The sequence below is a fragment of the Pongo pygmaeus genome, chromosome 18, assembly GCF_028885625.2.
Source record: "Pongo pygmaeus isolate AG05252 chromosome 18, NHGRI_mPonPyg2-v2.0_pri, whole genome shotgun sequence".
NCBI lineage: Eukaryota > Metazoa > Chordata > Mammalia > Primates > Hominidae > Pongo > Pongo pygmaeus.
Window position 1 is genome coordinate 32001398 of NC_072391.2, and position 25705 is coordinate 32027102.

Sequence of the window (25705 nt, forward strand, 5' to 3'; positions counted from 1 at the left end):
GGCGTGGTGGCTCACGCTTGTAATCCCAGCACTTTGGGAGGCCAAGGTGCGAGGATCACCTGAGGTCAGGTGTTTGAGACCAGCCTAGCCAAAATGGTAAAACCCTGTCTCTACTAAAAATACAAAAATTAGCCGGGCATGGTGGTAGGTGCCTGCAATCCCAGCTACTTGGAAGGCTGAGGCAAGAGAATTGCTTGAACCCAGGAAGCGGAGGTTGCAGTGAGCCGAGGTCACGCCACTGCACTCCAGCCTGGGTGACAAAGCAAGACTCCATCTAAAAAAATAGTAATAAAAATAAAAAATAAATAAAATGAGGATGATGGGGCTGGGTACAGTGGTTCATGCTTGTAATCCCAGCACTTTGGGAGGCTGAGGCAGGTGGATCACCTGAGATCAGGAGTTCAAGACCAGCCTGGCCAACATGGCGAAACCCTGAAAAAAAATTAGCCAAGTATAGTGGCGCATGCCTGTAACCCTAGCCACTCGGGAGGCTGAAGCAGGAGAATCGCTTGAACCCAGGAGGCAGAGGTTGAAGTGAGCTGAGATGGTGCCACTGTGCACTCCAGCCTGGGTGACACAGCGAGACTCCGTCTCAAAAAAAAAAAAAAAAAGGATGATGGGGAGATGGGGAAGGTTAATGGGTACAAAAAAAAAAGAAAAAATGAATAAGACCTACTATTTGCTAGCACAACAGGGTGACTATAGTCAATAATAACTGTACATTTCAAAATAGCTAAAAGAATGCAATTGGATTGTAACAGAAAGGATAAATGCTTGAGGGAATGGACACCCCATTCTCCATGATGTAATTTTTTTTTTTTTTTTTTGAGACAGAATCTCACTCTTGTTGCCCAGGCTGGAGTGCAATGGAGTGATCTCGGCTCGCTTCAACCTCCGCCTTCCAGATTCAAGCGATTTGCCTGCCTCAGCCTCCCGAGTGGCTGGGGTTACAGGCGCCTGCCACCACACCCCGCTAAATTTTGTATTTTTAGTAGAGACGGGGTTTCACCATGTTGGCCAGACTGGTCTGGAACTCCTGACCTCGTGATTCACCCCCCTCCGCCTCCCAAAGTGCTGGGATTACAGGCGTGAGCCGCTGCGCCCGGCCTAACCTGATTTTTTTTTTTTTTTTTTTTTTTTTATTTGAGACGGAGTCTCGCTCTGTCGCCACTGTGGCGCCTGCAGTGGCCTGGCGACAGCAGAGGCGCGATCTCGGCGTCAGCCACCGCGCCTGGCCCATGATATGATTATTATGCATTGCATGCCTTTATCAATGTGCACCCCCTAAATATATACACCTACTATGTACCCACACATTTTTTTTTTGAGACAGTCTCGCTCTGTAGCAGTGGCGCGATCTCGGCTCACGGCAAGCTCCGCCTCCCGGGTTCACCCCATTCTCCTGCCCCAGCCTCCCGAGTAGCTGGGACTACAGGCGCCCGCCACCACACCTGGCTAATTTTTTGTGTGTTTTTAGTAGAGACGGGGTTTCACCGTGTTAGCCAGGATGGTCTCGATCTCCTGACTTCGTGATCCGCCCGCCTGGGCCTCCCAAGGAGCCACCGCGCCCGGCCAGTACCCACACTTAAAAAAAATAATAATAAGGATGGTGGACATGGTGAAGGTCCCTCGCTCCCTAAGCATAGCCGGTGATGGGCCCTGCATGGCTGCGGGAAGAGGCAAACCCAGGCGCGGTGCAACAGCGCCGTCTATCGGCAGGGAGAAGACCTGCAGCCTAATGGACCACCGCCATCAGTGGAGTTGGCTTCCCCTTGAGGGGAACACAGAGCCAGCGAGGGGGTTTGATTTAGCGCGCACACACGTGCACGCACACGCACATGCACGCGCACACAGCACACTTCTGCTCCAAGTGGAAGTGAAGGCCAGACATCCTGGCTTGCTCTGCTCTCCGAAGCAGGCCCTCTCTTGTCTACTGCCCCAAAGCCAAGCTGCTGAGTCTCCACGCACTCACCCCACCTCCCCTCCGAGCCACAAGCCTCCTTTACTGCAGCCGGCTCTCCTTCGCCACATTCTCTCCCACATCTGCCCCAGATGGCTCCTGTCCCTCCACTAAGAGCTAGCTATACTGAGACTGGGCACTGTCTCTGTTGGTCACATCCAGCTACGGAAAAGGCCTGGGAGCAAACGGCAGGGAGCAGAGCCTAATCCCCCACTCCCACTCCATTCAAACTAGGTGCAATGCAGTGGCGCGATCACAGCTCACTGCAGCCTCAACTGCCCAGGCTTAAGCAATCCTCTCGCCTCAGCTTCCCAAGGAACCGGGACTACAGGCGCACACCAACCATGCCCGGCTAATTTTTGTATATTTTTGTTGTAGAGATGGGGGTTTCACTATATTCCCCAGGCTGGTCTTGAACTCCCAGGCTTAAGCAATCCTCGCACCTCAGCCTCTCAAAGTCCTGGGATTACAGGAGTGAGCCACTGTGCCCACCCTGATTTTTTTTTTTTTTTTTTTTTTTTTGATACAGAGCTTCACCCTTTTGCCCAGGCTGGAGTGAAGTGGCATGATGTCGCCTCACTGCAACCTCCGTCCCACGGGTTCCAGCGCTTCTTCTGCCTCAGCCTCCCAAGTAGCTGGGATTACAGGCGCCCGCCACATTTTTGTACTTTTAGTAGAGACAGGGTTTTGCCAGTTTGGCCAGGCTGGTCTCAAACTCCTGACCTCGGGTGATCCGCCCGCCTCGGCCTCCCAAAGTGCTGGGATTACAGGCGTGAGCCACCGCGCCTGGCCAGCCTGATTTTTTTCCTTTTTTTTTCAGGCTGATTTTTTTAAAATGGATTTGAATTCTGCAACTGGTGAGTATTGGGTAAACAACCTGTGATGCAGGCTGGGCACCATAGCTCACACCTGTAATTCCAGCGCTTTGGGAGGTCAAGGTGGGCAGATCAGGAGGTCAGGAGTTCAAGACCAGCCTGGCCAACATGGTGAAACCCCGTCTCTACGAAAAAATACAAAAACCAGGCATGGTGGCATGCGCCTGTAATTCCAGCTACTTGGGAGGCTGAGGCAGGATAATCACTTGAACCAGGGAGGCGGAGTTTGCAGTGAGCTGAGGTCATGCCACTGCACTCCAGCCTGGACGACAGAGTGAGAATCCATCTCAAAAAAAGAAGAAACCAACTACTGATACACGCAACAACAGGGACCTGTCTCAAATGTATCAGTCTAACTAAAAGGAGCCAGATCCAAAAGGCCATATGACCCCATTCCCGCAGCATCCTGGGAAAGGCAAAACTATAGGCACAGAGCAAATCAGCGTTGCCTGGGGAGTGGGAGGAGTTGACCACCGAGGTCTGGCGAGGTTGCAAAGAAAAAGGAACACTTATACACTGTTGGTGGGAGTGTAAATTAGTTAAACCATCGTGGAGGACAGTGCAGCAATTTCTCAAAGACCAAAAACCAGAAATACCATTCCACCCAGCAATCCCATTACTGGGTATACACCCAAAGGAATGTAAACCATTCTGTTATAAAGACACATCACAGCACTATTCACCATAGGAAATACATGATTCAATCTAAATGCCCATCAATGGTAGACTGGACAAAGAAAGTGTGGTACACATACACCATGGAATACTATGCAGCCATAAAAAAGAATGAGATTACGTTCTTTGCAGGGACATGGATGGAGCTGGAGGCCATTATCCTTAGCAAACAAACGCAGGAACAGAAAACCAAATACCGCATGTTCTCACTTATAAGTGGGAGCTAAATTATGAGAACACACGGACACATAGAGGGGAATAACACATACTGGAGCCTATTGGAGGGCGGAAGTTTGGAGGAGGGAGAGTGTAGCAGGAAGAGCCGCGGACAAAACCCCTCAGACACCGAGATAGTGAAGGGAGTGGCTTTAATCAGCTGGGAGCATTGGCAGGCTAGCGTCTTAAAATCCGAGCTCCTCAGGTGCTCAACTTCTGTCCTTTTTAAGGGCTCACAACTCTAAGTGGGTCTGCATGAGAGGGTCATGATCGATTAAGCAAGCCAGGGGGTATGTGATAGGGGCTGTGAGCACCGGTGGTCAGAGTGAAACAGAACCTAATGGGAGGTTTCACAATGTCCTTCCATACAATGTCTGGAATCTATAGATAACAACAGTTGCTAGGTCAGGGGTCGAATTTTAACTACCAGGATTAGGTCAGGCAGGCCCAGGCCTGATTTCGGGTCTGGTTCCTTGGTTTCCGGTCCGGTTCCTAGGCGCCGGGCTACCTGCCTTTAGTTTCGCTTCTCTTTCCTTTTCTGAGTATAAAACAATATGAGAGGATCTCTCTCTTCCCCCAAGAGGATCAGGAAAAATAACTAATGGGTACTACACTTAATACCTGGGTGACTAAATAATGGGTACAACCCCCATGACACAAGTTTACCTATATAATAAACCTGCACATGTACCCCTGAACTTAAGATAAAAGTCAAGTTTAAGGCTGGGCATGGTGGCTCATGCCCGTAATCCCAGCACTTTGGGAGGCCAAGGTGGGTTGATCACCTGAGGTCAGGAGTTCAAGACCAGCCTGTCCAACATGGCAAAACCTCATCTCTACTAAAAACACAAAAATTAACCAGCCGTGGTGGCAGGCGCCTGTAATCCCAGCTACTTGGGAGGCTGAGGCAAGAGACTCTCTTGAACCCAGGAGGCAGAGGTTGCAGTGAGCTGAGATTGCACCATTGCAATCCATCCTGGGTGACAGAGCGAGATTCGGTCTCAAAAAAAAAGTTAAATTTAAAAACAAACAAAAGGCTGGGCGCGATGGCTCACGCCTGTAATCCCAGCACTTTGGGAGGCTGAGGCAGGCGAATCACCTGAGGTCAGGATTTTGAGACCAGCCTGACCAATATTATGAAACCCCGTCTCGCCTAAAAATACAAAAATTAGCCGGGCATGGTGGTATGCGCCTGTAGTCCCAGCTACTTGGGAGGCTGAGGCAGGAGAATCGCTTGAACCCAGGAGGTTGCATTGAGTCGATATCGCGCCATTGCACTCCAGCCTGGCCAACAAGAGCGAAACTCAGTCTCAAAAAAAAAAAAAAGAATAAAAACAAACAAAAAATTAGCCTGAGGTCAGGAGTTCAAGACCAGCCTGTCCAACATGGCAAAACCCTGTCCCTACTAAAAACACAAAACTTAGCCGGGTGTGGTGGCATGTGCCTGTAATCCCAGCTCCTCGGGAGGCTGAGGCACGAGAATTGCTTGGACCTGAGAGGCAGAGTTTGCAGTGAGCCGAGATAGCACCACTGTACTCCAGCCTGGGCGACAGAGTGAAACTCTGTCTTAAATAAATACATAAATAAATAAATAATTAAAGTAACTTTGATGGGCTCACTCAGAGGTTCTGTCTATAGCCAAACCTCACTCAGGTTCCCTCAGCTCTTTTCCAGTTAGGCCTTGGACTTCCGTGTTCACCTCTGCATCGTCCAATTTTAGCAAGAATCCTGCTAAGTCAGCTTAGCCAGTCCCTCATCCTCCCCATCTGATTGCCCCTTGATCCCTGATGGGGGTCCTCATCCTCCACCCTCCCCCAGGTGCTGTCTGACCACCTGACCTGCCCTCAGCAAGAATCCCTTTAGGTTGATATTGTCAGAATCCCCCCAACCCCCGGTGCTTTCTCATGGTAATGTCCCATCCACTGCCCCCAACTCTGCTCATTGGCTATAACCCCCATGGTATACTCCTTCAGTTCAGCCCAGTTCTGATCTAAGGTCACTCTTCCCCTACAACAATAGTCTGGAATACAATATGTTTTTGCTATTTTAACGACTGTCTAGTTCTGGTTTTCTTTGATCGCTCTCCTGCTGAAAACTGACCTTTCACGGTTTCAGCTCCAGTTCTCTTGACTTTTTTCTTTCTTTCTTTTTGAGACAGAGTGGAGTGCAGTGGTGCAATCATGGCTCACTGCAGCCTTGAACTCCCGGGCTCATGCGGTCCTCTCACCTCAGCCTCCTGAGTAGCTGCTCCACCATACCAAGGTAATTTTTTTTTTTTTTTTAATAGAGACAGGGTCTCAAACTCCTGGCCTTTTAAACACTTTTTTCTTTTTCTTTTTTTTTGAGACAGAGTCTCACTTTGTTGCCCAGGCTGGAGTGCAGTGGCGTGCAATGGAAAAGGGATGGAGCCCTGAGCTTTGGCAGTAACCGTAGACTCACTGCAGCCTCCGCCTCCTGAGTTCTCCTGCCTCAGCCTCCTGAGTAGCTGGGATTACAGGCACGTGCCACCATGCCTGGCCAATTTTTGTATTTTAGTACATTTCTGTATTTTATAACAGCACAAGGAGGTCATTATTGTCATCCCTGTCACAGATGAGGAACCCAAGGCCCCTGAGAGTTGTCTCTGGTCCACAGTCACTTAGTGACAAGTGGCAGAGCCAGGGCTGGACCTCAGTTGTGTGGCCCCAGAGCTTGGGCTCTGATTCACTGTGCTAGGCAACCTCTCTGATGGGATAAGTATCCTAGCTCACATACTATGAAGCTAACCAATACAAAATTGCCAATATTTGGCCGTTTTGACCAATAAAAGCAGCAAATTTATATTGTTCAGTATGCGAAGCACTTGGATATAGCAGAAAACTCAATGGCCAGACACAGCCTTTGCCCGTCGAGAGGAAACAGCCGTAGACTGTGATGATGGGGGAAGAACAGGAAGCACAGAGGGACCAGGATCTAACGTTGGGGCGTGTCTGTGAGGCCCCTGCTGAGGAAGTGATGTTTAAGGGAAGACCTGCAAGAGGAATAAGAGCTGAAGGGGGAGATTGGGGATGAGGATAAGGGAAGGGGCTTCCAGGCCAAGGCACAGTCCTGCGACAGCATAGGCTAAAGCCTGACAAGTAAGAGAAAGAGCTGCCCACGCTGTTGCCTCCATGCCTAACAATTATTAACACCTCTCACAGTGCAGGTGCTCAATGAGGATGTGTCAGAGAATCAGTGAAAAATGGAAAGAAGTTGCCAGGTGTGGAGGCTCATGTCTGTTAATCCCAGCACTCTGGGAAGCCCGGGTGGGAGGAAGACAAGGCCAGGAGTTGGAGGCTGGGCACGGTGGCTCACGCCTATAATCCCAGAACTTTGGAAGGCCGAGGCAGGTGGATCACTTGAGGTCAGGAGTTCAAGACCAGCCTGGCCAAGATGGTGAAACCCCGTCTCTACTAAAAATACAAAAAATAAAAAAAATTAAAAAAAAAAAAAAAAGCCGGGCGCCTGTAATCCCAGCTACTGGGGAGCCTGAGGCAGAGAATTGCTTGAACTTGGGAGGCGGAGGTTGCAGTGAGCTGAGATTGTGCCACCACGCTCCAGCCTGGGCGACAGAGTGAGACTCCATCTCGAAAACAAAAAACAAAAGACTTTATATTTGAAAGCCCTTAGGAACACTGTCTAGCACAGGGTAGGCGTGTTCGCTAAGAAATGAAGCATTTCTCAAGTGTGGTGGACTCATGGAATAAATGACTAGGTGTCTCTGAGGACCGGTGAGTGATGTTTGCCAGGCAGAGGTGTGGGGTGGGGCCGACATTTGGGGCTGAGAAAACTGATCTGCTCACCCGCAGACAGTGGCGGGGTGAGGGCAGTGTGGGATTCACAGGTGACACGCTGGGAGGGGAGGCCACAGGGAGAAAGAACTAAACTATTTAGCTGAGGAATTTGGCCAGATTGCAGAAGCCGTCATAAAATTTCATTTTATTGGCCGGATACAGTGGTTCAAACCTGTAATCCCAGCACTTTGGGAGGCCGAGGTGGGCCGATCACCTGAGGTCAGGAGTTCGAGTCCAGCCTGACCAACATGGTGAAACCCCGTCCCTACTAAAAATACAAAATTAGCCAGGCATGGTGGCACATGCCTGTAATCCCAACTACTCAGGAGGCTGAGGCAGAAGAATCGGTTGAATCCGGGAGGTGGAGGTTGCAGTGAGCTGAGATCCCACCATTGTATTCCAGTCTAGGCAACAAGAGCGAAACTCCATCTCAAAAAAAATTTTCTTTTCGTTTTATTTTATTATTTTTAATTAGAAATGGGGGGGGTCTCGCTATCTTGTCCAGGCTGGTCTTGAACTCCTGGGCTCAAGCAGTCCTCCCACCTCAGCCTCCCAAAGTGCTGGGATTACAAGTGTGATCCACCATGCCTGACCCATCACAGAATTTTAGAAGAGGGAGTGATATGATTATGGTTTTGCTCCAGAAGGGTCACTTCAGCCACCAACTGGAGACAGATTTGGAGGCAAAAGAAGGCTGAGGTAGTCTTGGCCAGACAAAAAGTAGGCTGGGCACGGTGGCTGTCGCCTGTAATCCCAGTGCTGTGGGAGGCCAAGGCAGGAGGGCCACTTGAGGCCTGGGCAACACAGTGGGACCCTGCCTCCACAAATAATTTTTTTTTTGTTTGAGACGGAGTCTCACTCTGTCGCCTGGGCTGGAGTGCAATGGTGTGATCTCAACCCACTGCAACCTCTGCCTCCCGGGTTCAAGTGATTCTCCCACCTCAGCCTCCCGAGTAGCTGCGATTACAGGCATACACCATCATCCCTGGCTAATTTTTGTATTTTTGTAGAGATGGGGTTTCACCATGTTGGCCAGGCTGGTTCTTGAACTCTTGACCTCAGGCGATCCACCCGCCTCGGCCTCCCAAAATGCTGGGATTACAGGCGTGAGCCACTGTGCCCGGCCAACAAATAGTTAATTTGAAAAAATATTTTCAAAAAAAACAAAAGAGATGGAGCCCTGAACTTTGACAGTAGCTCTAAGGTAGATTTGAGAGCTATTTCCAAAAGGGGATCTACCAGAATTAGCAGCTAAAGAGATGTGGGAGCCTTGGGCCTCCGGCCTGGGTAGCTGAGAGCTGGCAGAAGGAGTCATTCCGGGAGAAGAGCAGGCAGGGTGGAGGTGGGGACAGCAGGAGGCGGCGGTGACCCCACTGAGTGCCGTGGCGTGCCAGCCATGGTGTGCCAGCTGTGGGCACCCCTGTTCCCCTTTGTGCTCTCATCTGGAGCTCACCACAGGGTTTCTTCCCATTTCACAAGAACAGAAGCTGAATCCCAAAGCGTTTCCTGAATCGTGGCCTGGTGAAACAGCTTAGCATCTGCAGAGCTCGAGAGAAAGAACGGATTTGGTTTTGCAGAGGTTAAGGCTGAGGCGGCAGCAGGAGATGTGGATGGCGGTGCCCAGAGGGTGGTAGGGAATGGCTCTGGAGTTCCGAAGAGATGCTGCCGTGGCCAGGCGCGGTGGCTCACGCCTGTAATCCCAGCGCTTTGGGAGGCCGAAGCAGAAGGATTACGAGGTCAGGAGATCAAGACCATCCTGGCGAAAACGGTGAAACCGCGTCTCCACTAAAAATACAAAAAATCAGCCAGGTGTGGTGGGGGGCGCCTGTAGTCCCAGCTACTCAGGAGGCTGAGGCAGGAGAATGGCATGAACCTGGGAGGCAGAGGTTGCAGTGAGCCAAGATGGCGCCACTGCACTCCAGCCTGGGCACAGAGCGAGACTCCATCTTAAAAACAAAAAAAAAGCAGGGGGTGGGGGGTGGGACCAGGCGCGGTGGCTCACGCCTGTAATCCCAGCACTTTGGGAGGCCGAGGCAGGCGGGTCACAAGATCAGGAGACAGAGACCATCCTGGCTAACACAATGAAACCCCGTCTCTACTAAAAAATACAAAAAAAATTAGCCAGGCGTCGTGGCGGGCGCCTGTAGTCCCCGCTACTCGGGAGGCTGAGGCAGGAGAATGGCATGAACCCGGGAGGCGGAGCTTGCAGTGAGCCGAGATGGCGCCACTGCACTCCAGCCTGGGTGGCAGAGCAAGACTCTGTCTCAAAAAAAAAAAAAAAAAAAAAAAAAAAGAGAGATGCTGCGGTGAGGAGTGGGGATTGGGGAGCCGCCAGCGCACGCGGATGGTGACTGCACATAGCAGCAAATGCAATCGCCCAGAGCAGGGAAGAAGAGGGGAAGGGATTTGGGATACATTAGTCTTTAAAAGACAAGACGAGCGCAGGGGCTCACACCTGTAATCCTAGCACTTTGGGAGGCTGGAGCAGGAGGACTGCTTGAGACCAGGAGTTAGAGACCAGCCTGGGCAACAGAGTGAGACCACTGTCTCTACAAAATATAAAAAAGGAAAAAGTATGGCCAGACACAGTGGCTCATGCCTGTAATCCCAGCACTTTGGGAGGCCGAGGTGGGGCGGATCACCTGAGGTCAGGAGTTGGAGACCAGCCTGGCCAACATGGTGAAATCCCGTCTCTACTAAAAAAAATACAAAAATTAGCCGGGTATAGTGGTGCGGGCCTGTAATCCCAGCTACTGGGGAGGCTGAGGTGAAAGAATCACTTGAACCCAGGAGGTGGAGGTTGCAATGAGCTGAGATTGTGCCACTGCACTCCAGCCTGAGTGACAGAGCGAGACTCTGTCTCAAAACAAACAAACAAATAAACAAAAAAAAGAGTTCGAGAGCTGGTTTGCTTTAAGATAATACTGGAAGATAGACAGAGGGAGGGTGGGACTGGGCTGGCCTCACACTGGTGCTTTTTGAGGTTGGTGGTGGTTTCGTGGGGGGTTCACCATGCTTTTCTATCTACTTTCATGTATGTTTGAAATTCTCTATAATAAAAAGTGAGAAAAATAAAGAAAGGAGAGAGAGGGTCCCCACTTGAGACAGGGTCATGGAACGTTCTTTTAGGGTGATGTAGATTTAAAAACCAACAGTGTTTCTTTTCTGTATGTTCACTCAACCCAGAACGCTTCTGCGACCAGTTATATGGCGTTTTTTTCCCCGCATCAACCAATTCTCCAACAGTAGCTGCGCGTCCTACAATTCACTTCAATTGTGACCATAACCAGAGTTAGCGCAGACCCCACAGCAAAAGGGCTCAGTCCCACAAGACTGTCCCCCACTTCAGACGTCAGCCTCAAGTAGTAAGAGATTCCCAGGCTACCCACAACTTTTGTGTGACTTGGCTACAAATCAGAGGTTCCCATGACTCCTGCTTGTATTTGATCTTTACTAAAGCAGCAATCCCCGGAAAACAGTTTACTTACTATTGCTGGTGTATTACAACACTTTTTTGTTTTGTATTGTTTTGTTTTTATTTTTTATTTTATTTATTTATTTACTTATTTTTGATGAAGTCTCGCTCGTGTCCCCCAGGCTGGAGTGCAATGGCGAGATCTCAGCTCACTGCAACCTCCGCCTGCCAGGTTCAAGTGATTCTCCTGCCTTAGCCTCCCGAGTAGCTGGGATTACAAGCACACGCCACCACACCCGGCTAATTTTCGTATTTTTAGTACAGATGGGGTTTCACCATGTTGGCCAGGCCGGTCTCAAACTCCTGACCTCAAGTGATCCACCCCCCTCCGCTCCTGAGGTGTTGGGATTACAGGCGTGAGCCACTGTGCCAAGCTTGTTTTGTTTTTTGGACAGTGTCTTTCTATGTTGCCCAGCTGGAGTGCAGTGGATATTCACAGGCTCAAGGATAGCACACTACAGAAGCACTCTTGAGCTCCTGGACTCAAGTGATCCTCCTGCTTCAGCCTCCTGAGTAACTGGGACTATAGGTGCGCCACCACACCTGGCTTATAAAGGCATTGTCAAATGACACAAATGAACAGCCAGCTGGAAGAAATACATAGGGCAGGGTATGGGGGAAGGGGGCTTCCATGCCCTCTCCTGGGTACCACCCTCCTCCTGGCACCTTTACCCAGCCTATAACACAGGAGCTCTCCTAACATCTTATTTCAGGGATTTCTGGAGGTGTCGTCACACAGGCATGACAGTTAAATCAATCTCTAGCCCCTCTCCCCTTCCCAGAAGGTGGAAGATACTGCTGAGGGTTCCAAGCTTCTAATCATTGCAGTATCTCTCTGGTGACTGGCCCCCTTCCAGAAGCCCACCAAGAATCACCTCATTGGAACAAAAGACCCTCTGATCACCCAGAAATTCCAAGGGATTAGGAGTTCTGTCAGGAACTTGGGTCAAAGATCAAGTATTAGGCCCAGTGTGGTGGCTCATATCTGTATCCCAGCACTTTGGGAGGCTGGGGAGAGGGAGTCACTTGAGGCCAGGAGTTCAACACCAGCCTGGCAACATAGCATGACTCCATCACTAAGTAAATTTTATTTTGTTTTATTTTATTTTTTGAGACAGAGTTTTTGCTCTTGTTACCCAGGCTGGAGTGCAATGGCACGGTCTCGGCTCACTGCAACCTCTGCCTCCCGGGTTCAAGCGATTCTTCTGCCTCTGCCTCCCAAGTAATTGGGATTACAGGCGCCCGCCACCATGCTCGGCTAATTTTTGTATTTTTAGTAGACGGGTTTCACCATGTTGGCCAGGGTGGTCTCAAACTCCTGACCTCAGGTGACCCTCCCCCCTCAGCCTCCCAAAGTGTTGGGATTACAGGCGTGAGCCACTGCCCCTGGCCAACTACATAAATTTCAAAAATTAGGCATCACGGTGGCTGATGGCAGTAATCCCAGCACTTTGGGAGGCCGAGGCGGGCAGAACACTTAAGCACAGCAATTCAAGACCAGCCTGAGCAACATAGCAAGACCCCATCTCTACAGAAAAATTAGCCGGGTATGGTGGTGCACACCTGTAGTCCCAGCTACTTGGGAGGCTGATGTGGGAGGATCCCTTCAGCCCAGGAGTTTGAGACCGCAGAGAGCTGTGATCACACCACTGCACCCCAGCCTGGATAGCAAAGTAAGATCCTGTCTCAATTTGAAAAAACAATAACGGCCAGGCCCAGTGGCTCAAGCCTGTAATCCCAGCACTTTCGGAGGCCGAGGCGGGCAGATCACCTGAGGTCAGGAGTTCAAGACCAGCCTCAACATGGAGAAACCCGTCTTTACTAAAAGTACAAAATTAGCCGGGCGTGGTAGTGCATGCCTGTAATCCCAGTTACTTGGGAGGCTGAGGCAGGAGAATTGCTTGAACCTGGGAGGCGGAGGTTGTGATGAGCCAAGATCACGCCATTGCACTCCAGCCTGGGCAACAAGAGCGAAACTCTGTCTCAAAATAAAACAAACAACAACAAAAAAACCAACAACAACAAAGATCAAATATTAGAACAAAGGATTCTCCTTGCTCCCCTATTGCTCAGGAAATTCCAAGGATTCTAGGAGCTCTATGCCAGGAACCAAGGATAAAGAGCAAAATACATATTTCTTATTATAAATCACAACACCATTGGGTAGGGCAGTGGTTCTCAACCTCTGCTGCACAATGGAATCATATGGGGAGCTCCAGGTCCCACCCCTAGAGATTCTGATGTAATTGGTCTGAAATATGGCAAAATAATTCTAATTTGTAAAAGAACTGAGAGCTTCTGAGACACAGGAAGACAATCATAGCTACCATGCATTGGTGCCTACTGCGTGCCTGGCGCTTCTCATGCCTCCTCCCAAACCTCACCTACAGGGCCTCAAAGTGGATGTCGTTCGTATTTATAGGTGGAAAACCGAGACCGGGCACAGTGGCTCACGCCTGTAATTCCAGCACTTTGGGAGGTCGAGGTGGACGGATCACTTGAGGTCAAGGGTTTGAGACCAGCCTGGCCAACATGGTGAAACCCCGTCTCTACTAAAAATACAAACAAACAAACAAACAAACAAAAAACTGGCCAGGCGCAGCGGCACACGCCTGTAATCCCAGCTACTCAGGAGGCTGAGGTAGGAGAATTCCTTGAACCTGGGAGGTAGAGGTTCCAGTGAGCCGAGATCACCCTATTGCACTCCAGCATGGGTGACAGAGCAAGACTCCATCTCAAAAAATAAAATAAAAATAAAAAATATAGGTGGAGAACCGAGGCTCAGAAACATAAAGAGGAATTATCTAAAGAGCAGAGCTAGAAAATGACGCAGCTAGACAATGGTGAGTATGAGCCCAGGTCCTCCCTTTCCATAGCTGGATACTTAGAACATCATAGCTGCTGGCTGGGCATGGTGGCTCATGCCTGTAATCTCAGCACTTTGGGAGGGCAAGGTGTGTGGATCACTTGAGGTCAGGAGTTCGAGACCAGCCTGGCCAACATGGTGAAACCCCAACTCTACAGAAAAATACAAAAATTAGCCAGGCATGGTGGTACACGCAGCCTGGGCAACAGAGCGAGACTCCATCTCAAAAAAAAAAAAAGAACATCATAGCTGTTGAGGCCAGGCATGGGGGCTCATGCCTGCAGTCCTAGCATTTTGGGAGGCTGAAGTAGGAGGATCACTTGAGCCCAGGAGTTGGAGACCAGCCTGGCAAACATGACAAGATCCTCATCTCAAAAAAAAAAAAACAAAAAACAAACAAAAATATATATATATATATTAGCTGGGCATGGTGGCATGCACCTGTGGTACCAGCTACTTGGGAGGCTGAGGCGGGAGGATTGCTAGAGCCCAGAAGGTTGATGCTGCAGCAAAGCGTGATTGTGCCACTGCACTCCAGCTTGGGCAACAGAGGGAGATGCAGTCTAAAAAATACTAATCAAACACATAAAATTAAAATTTAAAAGATTAGCAAGGCGTGACGGCATGCAGTTGTAGTCCCAGCTACTCTTGGGAGGCTGAGGCAGAAGGATCACTTGAGTCTAGGAGGTTGAGGCTACAGTGAGCCCTGATCGCGCCACTGCACTCTAGCCCAGGCAACAGAGCGAGACTGTCTCAAAAAAAAAAAGAACATCAAAGCTGCTTCCATGTGCAGGGGTCCCCCTCTTGCCCCCTTCTTGGAGCTCAGTCATTCTGATCATCTAATAGAGAGAAGAACAGTTACACATTCCATGTTCTATTTGTGAAAAATAAATAAACACATCTGGGTGTTTTTTTTTTTACGCCCTGACTCTCTCATGCATTTCCAACAAAAGGGATTCCTGTGGGTAGCTTTGAAAATACTGGGCTCTCCTAATTAGCAGCTATTACTGAAAGGCACTTTAGAGAGGGGAAGCCGCTTTTACAGCTGGCAAGGGGAGAGTTGGCCCAACAGAGAAATGCCAGTCAGGCTGCCACGTGCACGGAGGAGGCAGCTGTGCCCTCCCTGTCCAGAGGCCTCCTAGCTTTGTGGCTGGACATGTAAAAGGTCTCCTAAGATGCCTGGACTTCAGAGATTAGAGTTTTATCCTGCAGGATGTAATCTTGATCCCTCAAGGTGATCCCTTCTTAATTGGTTGTCCAGAGTTAATAAAACTCTAATAAAATTGGCATATTTAAGGCTGGGCACAGTGGCTCATGCCTGTAATCCCAGCACTTTGGGAGGCTGAGGTGGGCGGATCACTTGAGGTCAGGAGCTCAAGACCAGCCTGGTCAACATGGTGAAACTCCGTCTCTACTAAAAATACAAAAATTAGCCAGGTGTGGTGGCGGGCACCTGTAATCCCAGCTACTTGGGAGGCTGAGGCAGGAGAATCACTTGAACCCAGGAGGCGGAGGTTGCAGTGAGCCAAGCCTAGGTGACAGAGCGAGACTTCATCTCAAAGAGAAAAAAAAAAATGGGATCTCTGCTCGGAGGGGATCAGGGCATCTTGGTATATTATTTGTACATCTTTTCTCTTTTCAAATCATGTAAAGATACAGATTACTGCCAACTCTGGCATAATAGATAAAGATTTTCCCCCCTCTGGCACTGTTGCTGTTCTGTTCTGGATTGTTTACTGATTTGTTGTTGTTGTTGTTTACTGTTTTTTGTTTTTGTTTTGTTTTTAGAGACAAGGTCTCGCTCTGTCGCCCAGGCTGGAATGCAGTGGTGCAATCACGGCTCACTGCAGCCTCAACCTCTTGGACTCAAACGATCCTCCTGCATCAGCCTCCCGAACAGCTGGGACCACAGATAGGCGCCACCACACTCAGCTCTTTACTGTGTTTCTATGTTACACCTAACCTACAGGCTGGGTGACTCCAGCAAGGCACTAATCTCCCTGAGTGTCAGTTTCACGTGGAAATTCCAGGGCTGCTGGGAGGACCGAAAGAGGCAATTCACATAAAGCGCCTCCCAATGCCTGGCCAGGAGCCTCAACCCAGGGGTCTGACTCTGGCAGCTATGTTCTTCCATCTGTTCATTTGTTGACTCATTTGGCAAACACCAGGTGGAGACAGAGGCTGGTCAGCACCTCAGGTCCCAGATAAATGTCCTTTTCCCCTCCGTTCACTCCCTGGAGAAGAGAAGTGACCTCCAAATAGGGCCAAATGTGACCGCCCTGCACACATATGGTAGAATGAGCCACAGAATCTGAGTATGGATAAGAGAAGCCAGAAAGCCTCGTTCTGAGAATGGGCTGGAATTGACAGGAGAGGAAGGCTCGCCAGGCAGAGAGAATGACGAGAGCACAGGCCAGGCAGCAGAGGTGCAGGGCACACATGCAGGTGACAGTGCCCCGTCTTGGGCATGGGGAAAGAAGGCTGAGTCATAGGATGAGGCCAGACTGAGCAGGCCGTGGTTGAGAGGAAGAGTTAGGCTTCTCTCACTAGGCAATGGGAAGTCACTACAAAATTTTGATCAGAAGTCACACGATCAAAATGAACTGGGCCGGCCCAGTGGCTCATGTCTGTAATGTCAGCACTTCAGGAGGCCAAGGCAGGAGGATTGCTTGAGCCCAGGAGTTCAAGACCAGCCTGGGCAACATAGCAAGACCTCGTCTCTACAAAGAATTTTAAAAAAATAGTTGGGCATGGTGAGGCACCCCTGTAGTCCCAGCTACTCAGGAGGCTGAGGCAGGAGGATCTCTTGAGCCCAGGAGATGGAGGCTGCAGTGCCACTGCACTCTAGCCTGGGCAACAGAGCAGGACCTTGTCTCTTTGGAAACAAAACAAATCAAAACAAAACAAACAAACAAAAAAAAAACTTTGAAGTTTATTTGTTTATTTTATTTTAGTTTTTTGAGATGGAGTATTGCTCTGTTGCCCAGGCTGGAGTGCAATGATGCAATCTTGGCTCACTGCAACCTCCACCTCTGGGGTTCAAGCGATTCTCCTGCCTCAGCCTCTTGAGTAACTGGGATTACAGACACCCACCACCATGCCCAGCTAATTTTTGTATTTTTAGTAGAGACAGGGTTTCACCATGTTGGCCAGGCTGGTCTTGAACTCCTGACCTCAAGTGATCCGCCCACCTTGGCCTCCCAAAGTATTGGGATTACAGGCGTGAACCACCATGGCCAGCCAACTTTGAAATTTAAACATCTAAACTGTGTCTGGAGTTCTTGATGGATACAAGATGGAAAGCTGTTGTAAGCCAGGGTAACGTGTAGGAAAAGGCCACCTGGACTCCATACCCATAAGATGCTGGGACTGGCCCTGCTGCCCACACCTGGCCCCTGGTGGACCACTCTGCCTCTGCCCACTGGCCTCACATTGGTATGTACCCACACTGGACTCACCCATCACTTCTCAGCCTCTGCCCCATCCCGGGCTCATCTCTTCTCTCCTGGGTCCGTGATCCCAGCACCAACCCTCCTGGCCCAGCCCAGAGTTCAGCATCAGCTGTCGTCATGTGCGTGAAGGCAGCAAGGAAAAGGAAGCTTCAAACAGGCTGCTCCCGCAAAGGGAGGAGGTGTGGAAACAAAGGAAGAGGGTCAGGCGATGTCATGAAGGTAAGTCCAGGGAATATGTGGGGACTCTTTGGATCCCGAGGTATAAGGGAGAGTGAGTGGTCAAAGGTGACCCTGAGGTTTCCAGTCTGAGTAGAAGGCTGGTAAGGCAGGAACAGAAATGGAGACGTCAGGCAGGGAGCGGTGGCTCACGCCTGTAATCCCAGCACTTTGGGAGGCTGAGGCGGGCAGATCACTTGAGGTCGGGAGCTCAAGACCAGCCTGGCCAACATGGTGAAACCCTGTCTCTACTAAAAATACAAAAATTAGCTGGGCGTGGTGGCGCGCACCTGTTATCCCAGCTACTCAGGAGGCTGAGGCAGGAGAATCACTTGAACCCGGGAAGCAGAGGTTGCAGTGAGCCAAGATTGTGCCATTGCACTCCAGCCTGGGTAACAGAGTAAGACTCTGTCTCAAAAAGAAAAATAAAAAGAAAGAAATGGAGATGTCTGAAGGAAAAGCTGGTGGCAAGGGAGGATTTTGAATGTGACACGTCAAGAGAGACGTCAGGTGGAAATGGACAGTCAGGGGTTTTAAAAACAGAACTGGAAGCCAGGCGCGGTGGCTCATGCCTGTAATCCTAGCACTTTGGGAGGCCAAGGCGGGTGGATCACGAGGTCAGGAGTTCGAGACCAGCCTGGCCAACATGGTGAAACCCCGTCACTACTAAAAATACAAAAAATTAGCTGGGTGTGGTGGTGTGTGCCTGCAATCTCAGCTACTCAGGAGTCTGAGGCAGGAGAATTGCTTGAACCTGGGAGGCGGAGGTTGCAGTGAGCCAAGATTGTGCCACTGCACTCCAGCCTGGACAACAGAGCTAGACTCCATCTCAAAAAACAAAACAAAACAAAACAGAACTGGAGCCTGGGGAGGGCTCAGAGCCGGAGAGACAGATGTGAGGAGCCAACAAGATCAACAGCAAAACCATCACCAAGTGACATTTTTTTTTTAATACAGGGTCTCATTCTGTCACCCAGGCTACAGTGTGGTGGCACAATCATGGCTCACAGCAGCCTCGACCTCCTGGGCTCAGGCGATCCTCCCACCTCAGCCACTTGAGTAGCTAGGACTACAAGCATGTGCCACCATGCCTGGCTTATTTTTGGATTTTTTTGTAGAGATGGAGTCTCACCATGTTTTCCAGGCTGGTCTCGAACTCCTAGGTTCAAGTAATTCTCCTGCCTCAACATCCCAAAATGCTAGGATTACAGACATGAGCCACTGCGTCTGGCTTACCAAGTGATTTTTGTCTGTCAGGTGCCAGACACATATCATCTTATTGAATCCTTACCACAATCCTGTGAGAAGGCACACTCACACTTTATCAATGAGGAAATAAAGGCACAGTAAGGCTAAGCATCTTGTGCAAGATCATAAAGTTATCAGGTGGCGGGAATGGGACTGGGACCCAGGCATTTAACTCCAAGGTCATTTCTAAACTACACAGTGGGACAGTCACAGTGGCTCACATCTATAATCCTAGCACTTTGGGAGGCCAAGGCAGGAGGATTGTTTGAGCCTGGGATTTCAAGACCAGCTGGGGTAACATTGCAAGACCTTCATCTCTGCAAATAAAACATTCAAAAAAGTAGCCAGACACAGTGTTGCACAACTGTAGTCCTAGCTGCTCAGGAGGCTGAGGCAGGAGGATCACTCGAGCGTGGGAGTTCGAGGTTGCAGTGATCCTGCCACTGCACTCTAGCCTGGGCCACAGAGTAAGACCCTGTCTCTAAAAAAACAAAAAAAACCACGCCGGGCGCGGTGGCTCACGCCTGTAATTCCAGCACTTTGGGAGGCCGAGGCGGGCGGATCACCTGAGGTCAGGAGTTCGAGACCAGCCTGACCAACATGGTGAAACCCCATCTCTACTAAAAATACAAAAAAAATTAGCTGGGCGTTGTGGCTCGTGCCTGTAATCTCAGCTACTCGGGAGGCTGAGGCAGGAGAATCGCTTGAACCTGGGAGGCGGAAGTTGCAGTGAGCCGAGATCACGCCACTGCACTCCAGCCTGGGTGACAAGTGCAAAACTCCGCCTCAAAAACAAACAAAAAAACCCAACAGAAGAATTACATGGTGGGAAAGCCACAAGGTGGGTATGTCATCCCTGAGCAACCCTGACATGTTTTTTTCTTTTTAGAGGCGGGGTCTCGCTATGTTACCCAGGCTTGTCTCAAACTCCTGGCCTCAAGGTATCCTCTCGCCTCGGCCTCCCAAAGCACTGGGATTACAAGCGTGAGCCACCGCACCCAGCTTCCATCCTTGACTTTTTGAGGTTTTCATTTACTCTGTTAAGAATCTGGGCCAGGTGCGGTGGCTCACACCTGTAATCCCAGCACTTTGGGAGGCCGAGGAGGCAGATCACAAGGTCAAGAGATCCAGACCATCCTGGCCAACATGGTGAAACCCTGTCTCTACTAAAAATACAAAATTAGCTGGACATGGCAGCAAGTGCCTGAAGCACCTGTAGTCCCAGCTACTCGTGAGGCTGAGGCAAGATAATCACTTGAACCTGGGAGGCGAAGGTTGCAGTGAGCCGAGATCCTGCCACTACACTCCAGCCTGGCGACAGAGTGAGACTCCATCTCGAAAAAAAAAAAAGAATCTGGATCTGCTAGCCTGGCCAACATGGTGACACCCCATCTCTACTAAAAATACAAAAATTAGCCGGGCATGGTGGTTTATGCCTGTAGTCTCAGCTACTCGTGAGGCTGAGGCAGGAGAATCGCTTGAACCCGGGAGGCAGAGGTTGCAGCGAGCCAAGATCATGCCACTGCACTCCAGCCTGGACAACAGGGCGAGACTCTGTCTCAAAAAAAAAAATCTGGATCTGATAAAAATTATGGATCTCCTTCCCAGAAAAATGCATAACTGTGTTCTCACAAAGACACACAATTTCACCTGCAAATTCTGGGGTTCATGAACTCCCCCAGAGCCCATCCATGATCCCTCAGTAAAGAATCCTGTCTCTGAAGGAATCAGGTCGAGACCCCTTGACATCTGCTAAGGTATTTAATCCTCATTACAACCCCGTGAGACCAGTGCCACCAACTCCATTGTCCAGATGTGGAAACAGGCTTCTACAGGTTACGAAACTTGCCAGGGTTTCCACCGCTGCTGAGTGGCAGTCAGGATTCACATCCAGGTCGGTGTTGTTTCAAAAGAGAAAGACACAATGGAGATTGAAAGGTGTTTGGCGTGGCATCCTGCATGGGACCCCCGAGAGCTGGTTCCACAGCGGAGCCAGAGGGACCGGGTGTGTGGGGCCAGCAGGCACCCCAAACGTGGAGGAGGGTCTAGGCACCTGTGCCTCCCATCTTCTGTCCTCTCCACAACCTTCTGAGCAGGGAACTATTTTTTTTTCTTTTTTTTTTTTTTTGAGATAGAGTCTCGCTCTGTCGCCCAGGCTGGAGTGCAGAGGCCTGGTCTCAGCTCACTGCAACCTCCACCACTGGGGTTCAAGAAATTCTCCTGCCTCAGCCTCCCACATAGCTGGGATTACAGGTGCACACCACCACACTCGGCTAATTTTTGTACTTTTAGTAGAGACGGGGTTTCACCGTGTTGGCCAGGCTGGTCTCAAACACCTGACCTCAAGTGCTCCACCCGCCTCAGCCTCCCAAAGTGCTGGGATTACAGGCGTGAGCCACCGTGGCCGGCCAGAGCAGCGAACTATTATTGTCATTTTACAGACGGAAGAAAACGAGGCTCTGAGAAGCCGAGACCCACCCATGGTCACACAGCCCCATCCCTGGTGGAGCCTTCTGAGCGTAGAGCATGGCCCCCTGGGTTTGTGCTGGTGGAAGGGTTTACGGGGGAGCCAGTTTAGTCAGCCACCCCTGTTCAGGACACCTATGGAACACCATTGGGGGCCTCTGAGGAGAATCATCTCCTTATTGCCATTGTGTCCCCAGGCCAGTGAACATGACCTGCTCTGCGGCTTTACACAGAATGCTCTGGGCTGAAACATTTCCTTGAAGCATTGGAATGTGACCAGACATCCTGGCTCCTTGTAAAACCCACTCCTACCAGCTGCAGCCCAATAAGTTAAAGATTATCTTGGTTGGCTGGGCGCGGTGGCTCACACCTGTAATCCCAGCACTTTGGGAGGCAGAGGCGGGCGGATCACGAGGTCAGGAGATCGAGACCATCCTGGCTAACATGGGGAAACCCCGTCTCTACTAAAAATACAAAAAATTAGCCAGGCGTGGCGGCGGGCGCCTGTAGTCTCAGCTACTCGGGAGGCTGAGGCAGAAGAATGGCATGAACCCGGGAGGCGGAGCTTGCAGTGAGCTGAGATCACACCACTGCACTCCAGCCTGGGAGACAGCGAGACTCCGTCTCAAAAAAAAAAGAAAAAAAAAAAAAGATTATCTTAGTAGTTAGACATATACTTTGAGCTTAAAGGAAATTCACATAAACCACCACTGCTATACATCTTTCAAATGACGCACACACCCCCACCTTCACCGTTTCACCCCGTACCATCTGCTTCTTGGATCAAAAGATTGTACTCAATAAATTGTCAGGCAACCACGGCTCTGCAGCCTTCACTTTAGCAACTGGCCCCCTGGGCCTGCTTTAAATCTTAACTTGTCTTTTCTCATTCCTTTGTTGCCACTGGACTTCGTGGTTGGGGGTTGGGACTGATCACCCCAACAGTTTGCATATAGCTCCCTCCAGGCAGGGAATCACGGGACTCAAGCCCCCTCCCCCACCCAGCTGCAGAAGGGACAGGACTTTGTCTCTGCTTCTCCCGAGCTACCAGCGAGAGCAGAAGTCCATGCTGCTCCCCCAACCAGCCTCCCACTTCCGGCCCCCACTGCCCCCAGGAGACGCCACCTCCTCCAGGCCACCCTGCCGTTTTCTAGGGCTTAAGCCCCTTCCTTCCCCAGAGCTCCCTGGGGACTCAACACAGGAGAAAGAGTGAGAAGGGGCCTCTGGGGGTTGAGCAAGGCTGCAGGGACATGGGGTAGGTAAGGGAGTTGATGGCGGGACCAGAGGAGAGATGACTCCAGAGGAGGCAACAAGGGGCTGAGACAAGCCAGGGTGGGGGCAGGGGTAGGCAGTGGGGGGATGGGTGCAGGGACATGGCAGAGAGAGTGTCCCTTTACCTTCAGCGTCCATGGTGACTTTCAGCTGTCTGGGCTGGTGTGTTGGCTGCTCAGGACCAAGGCTCCCAGAGGCCCCAGGCTGGGGGTGGGACTGTGGAGGGAGGGAGGGCCCATCGAGCTGTCAGCCAGCCCTTCCCAGGCTCCCCAAGCCTCCCTCCTGTCCTCTGCCAGGCCTGCAGATTCCTCAGCAGGCCCCTGAAAGTCAGAGGAGGGGCTCTGATGGGGATCTCAGAAGCCCTGCCCCAGCCAGTGAAGGAGCCCGAGGCCCTGTTCTCACCCCACACCCAGCCCTCCTGGCCCTAACCCAGGGTCCAAGGCTGTGAATGTAAGTGTGTGCTCCCTGGTGAGGGCAGGCAGGCATTTTGGATGGTGTGCTGGGAAAATCATGGGCCCTGGACCTGGGTTCAAATCCTAACTCCATCCTTTTTGATCTCAAGTACCTTTTTACCTTTTTACCTTTTTCTGTGCCTCAGTTTCCTTAGCTTTAAAATGGCATAACAGGGCCGGGCACAGGGGCTCACGCCTGTAATCCCAGCACTTTGGGAGGCAGAGGCAGGTTGATCACCTGAGGTCAGGAGTTTGAGACCAGCCTGGCCAACATGGCGAAACCTCATCTCTACTAAAAATACAAAAATTAGCTGGGCATGGTGGCAGGCGCCTGTAATCCTAGCTGCTCAGGAGGCTGAGGCATGAGACTCACTCGAACCCCGGAGGTGGAGGTTGCAGTGAGTCGAGATCATGCCACTGCACTCCAGCCTGGGTGACAGAGTGAGACTCTGTCTCAAGATAAATAAATTAATTAATTAATTAATTTTAAAAACGGCAAAACAGGCAGGACGCAGTGGCTCACGACTGTAATCCCAGCACTTTGGGAGGCCGAGGCAGGTGGATCACGAGGTCAGGAGATCGAGACCATCCCGGCTAACATGGTGAAACCCTGTCTCTACTAAAAAAACAAAAAATTAGCCGGGTGTGGTGACGGGTGCCTGTAGCCCCAGCTACTCGGGAGACTGAGGCAGGAGAATGGTGTGAACCCGGGAGGTGGAGCTTGCAGTGAGCCAAGATCGCGCCACTGTACTCCTGGGCGACAGAGCGAGACTCTGTCTCAAAATACAAAACAAAACAAAAAAAACCGGCATAACAGGCTGGGCACAGTGACTCATGCCTGTAATCTCTGTGCTTTGGGAGGCCAAGGCAGGAGAATCGCTTGAGGCCAGGAGTTTGAGACCAGTGTGGGCATCATAGAGACATACAGAGATCCCATCTCTCCCAAAAAAAGAAAAAGAAATTAGCTAAGTACAGTGGTGCATACCTGTAGGCTGAGATGGGAGGACCACTTGAGCCCAGGAGTTCAAAGCTGCAGTGAGCCGTGATCGTGCCACTGCAGTCCAGCCTGAGTGACAGAGAGAGACCCTGTCTCTAAAGAAAAGAAAAAAAATTTAATGGCATAACATCTACCTCATGGGTTCAACTGAGAATCAATGAGAAAACTCTGCAAATGAAACAGAGTGGGAACTCACCTAATATCCACTTCCCTTCCCTTCCCTCTTTCCAAGGAACTTTAAGGGCACAGACAGCTTAGAGCCCAGCTTCTGAACCAGAAAGTGGGGAAACCACCAGTCACTGGGACTGGGACTTCAGGCAAGTTCCTGTCCAAGAACTGCCAGGGCCTTCCTTTCTTCTTCTTTTTTTTTTTTTTTTTTTTGATGGAGTTTCGCTCTTGTTGCCGAGGCTGGAGAGCAATGGCGTGATCTCGACTCACTGCAAACTCTGCTTCCCGGGGTCAAGCGATTCTCCTGCCTCAGCCTCCCGAGTAGCTGGGATTACAGGCATGCGCCACCACACCCGGCTAATTTTGTATATTTTTTTCAGTAGAGACGGGGTTTCTCCATGTTGGTCAGGCTAGTCTTGAGCTCCCGACCTCAGGTGATCCACCCGCCTCTGCCTCCCAAAGTGCTGGGATTACAGGCGTGAGCCACCATGCCAGGCCCAGGGCCTTCCTTTCTTCATTGGAAACCCTTCTTGCTACAGTTGCTCTGTAGGGACTGCTAGTCGCTAAATTCACTTGCATCTTCCCAGCCTTCTCCCTTTGCTTTCTCTGCCGCACCTGACTGCTGGGACTGTGGCTGGGGTGACGGATGGAGGCACCCAAGGCACAAAATGTAGGGAGGCCTCACCCTCCAGCTCACTTTTTTTTTTTTTTTTTGAGACAGGGTCTTGCTCTGTCACCCAGGCTGGAGTGCAGTGGCACAATCTTGGCCCACTACAACCTCCACGCCCCAGGCTCAAGTGAACCTCCTGCCTCAGCCTCCTGAGTAGCTGGAACTACAGGCATCTGCCACCATGCCCAGCTAATTTGTGTATTTTTAGTAGAGACGGGGTTTCACCATGTTGGCCAGGCTGGAGTCGGGCTCGCTTATCACCCCAGCACCTTGCTGGCCTTGATTCAGTCCTGAGCCTGTTTCTGAGGCTGCAGTGAGCTATGCAGTGAGCTTTTCTTTTCTTTAGAGACAGGATCTCCAAATGTCATTTTTCTCCTGGTTAATTTTTTTTTTGGATACAGGGTTTTGCTCTGTCACTCAGGCTTAAGTGGAGTGCAGTGGCCCAATCATAGCTCACTGCAGCCTCAAACTCCTGGCCCCAAGCCTCCTGAGTTGCTGGGACTGTATGTGCATGCCTCCACCCTAGGCTAATTTTTTATTTTTATTTTTTGTACAGATAGGATCTTGCTATGCTGCCCAGGCTGGTCTCAAACTCCTGGCTTCAGGTGATCCTCTTAAAGGCTCTTTTCTGTCTTTTGCAGGTGCTTCTTCCTACAACCAACCCTCAGATTTTGGTGTTGCTTCAGTGTGGCAGAGACTCTCTTTTCCTTCTGGGTGCCCTACTAAACTACATTTCCCAGCTTCCTCTGCACTGAGGCAGTCTTGTTCTGGCCAATGGAGTGTGAGCAAAAGATATTTCCAGACCTGACCCTAGAAGTCTTCACAGGATCCTACTCTGCCTCTCCCCTCCCATTAGCTGGTCAAAAGCAGAGCACTCCAAGGCCC

At 50.6% G+C, this 25705-nt stretch overlaps 1 protein-coding gene across 3 annotated transcripts in view; it reads right to left on the bottom strand.

Moving 5' to 3' along the window:
• The window catches only part of QPRT (quinolinate phosphoribosyltransferase), a 28855-nt gene extending 4799 nt beyond the window's left edge, over positions 1-24056 (bottom strand). Inside the window, exons 1-2 of one of the 3 annotated variants that reach the window (XM_054454869.2) lie at positions 23971-24056; positions 22659-22749 (exon numbers count right to left, since the gene is read on the bottom strand). In XM_054454869.2, the coding sequence (XP_054310844.2) occupies positions 22659-22671 (13 nt within the window). In that variant the 5' untranslated portion in view covers positions 22672-22749; positions 23971-24056. Of the gene's footprint in view, positions 1-22658; positions 22849-23970 lie in introns of those variants that run through there. The other 2 variants (XM_054454870.2, XM_054454872.2) reach the window with 2 other exon arrangements.
• Between the last annotated feature and the right edge of the window lie 1649 nt (positions 24057-25705).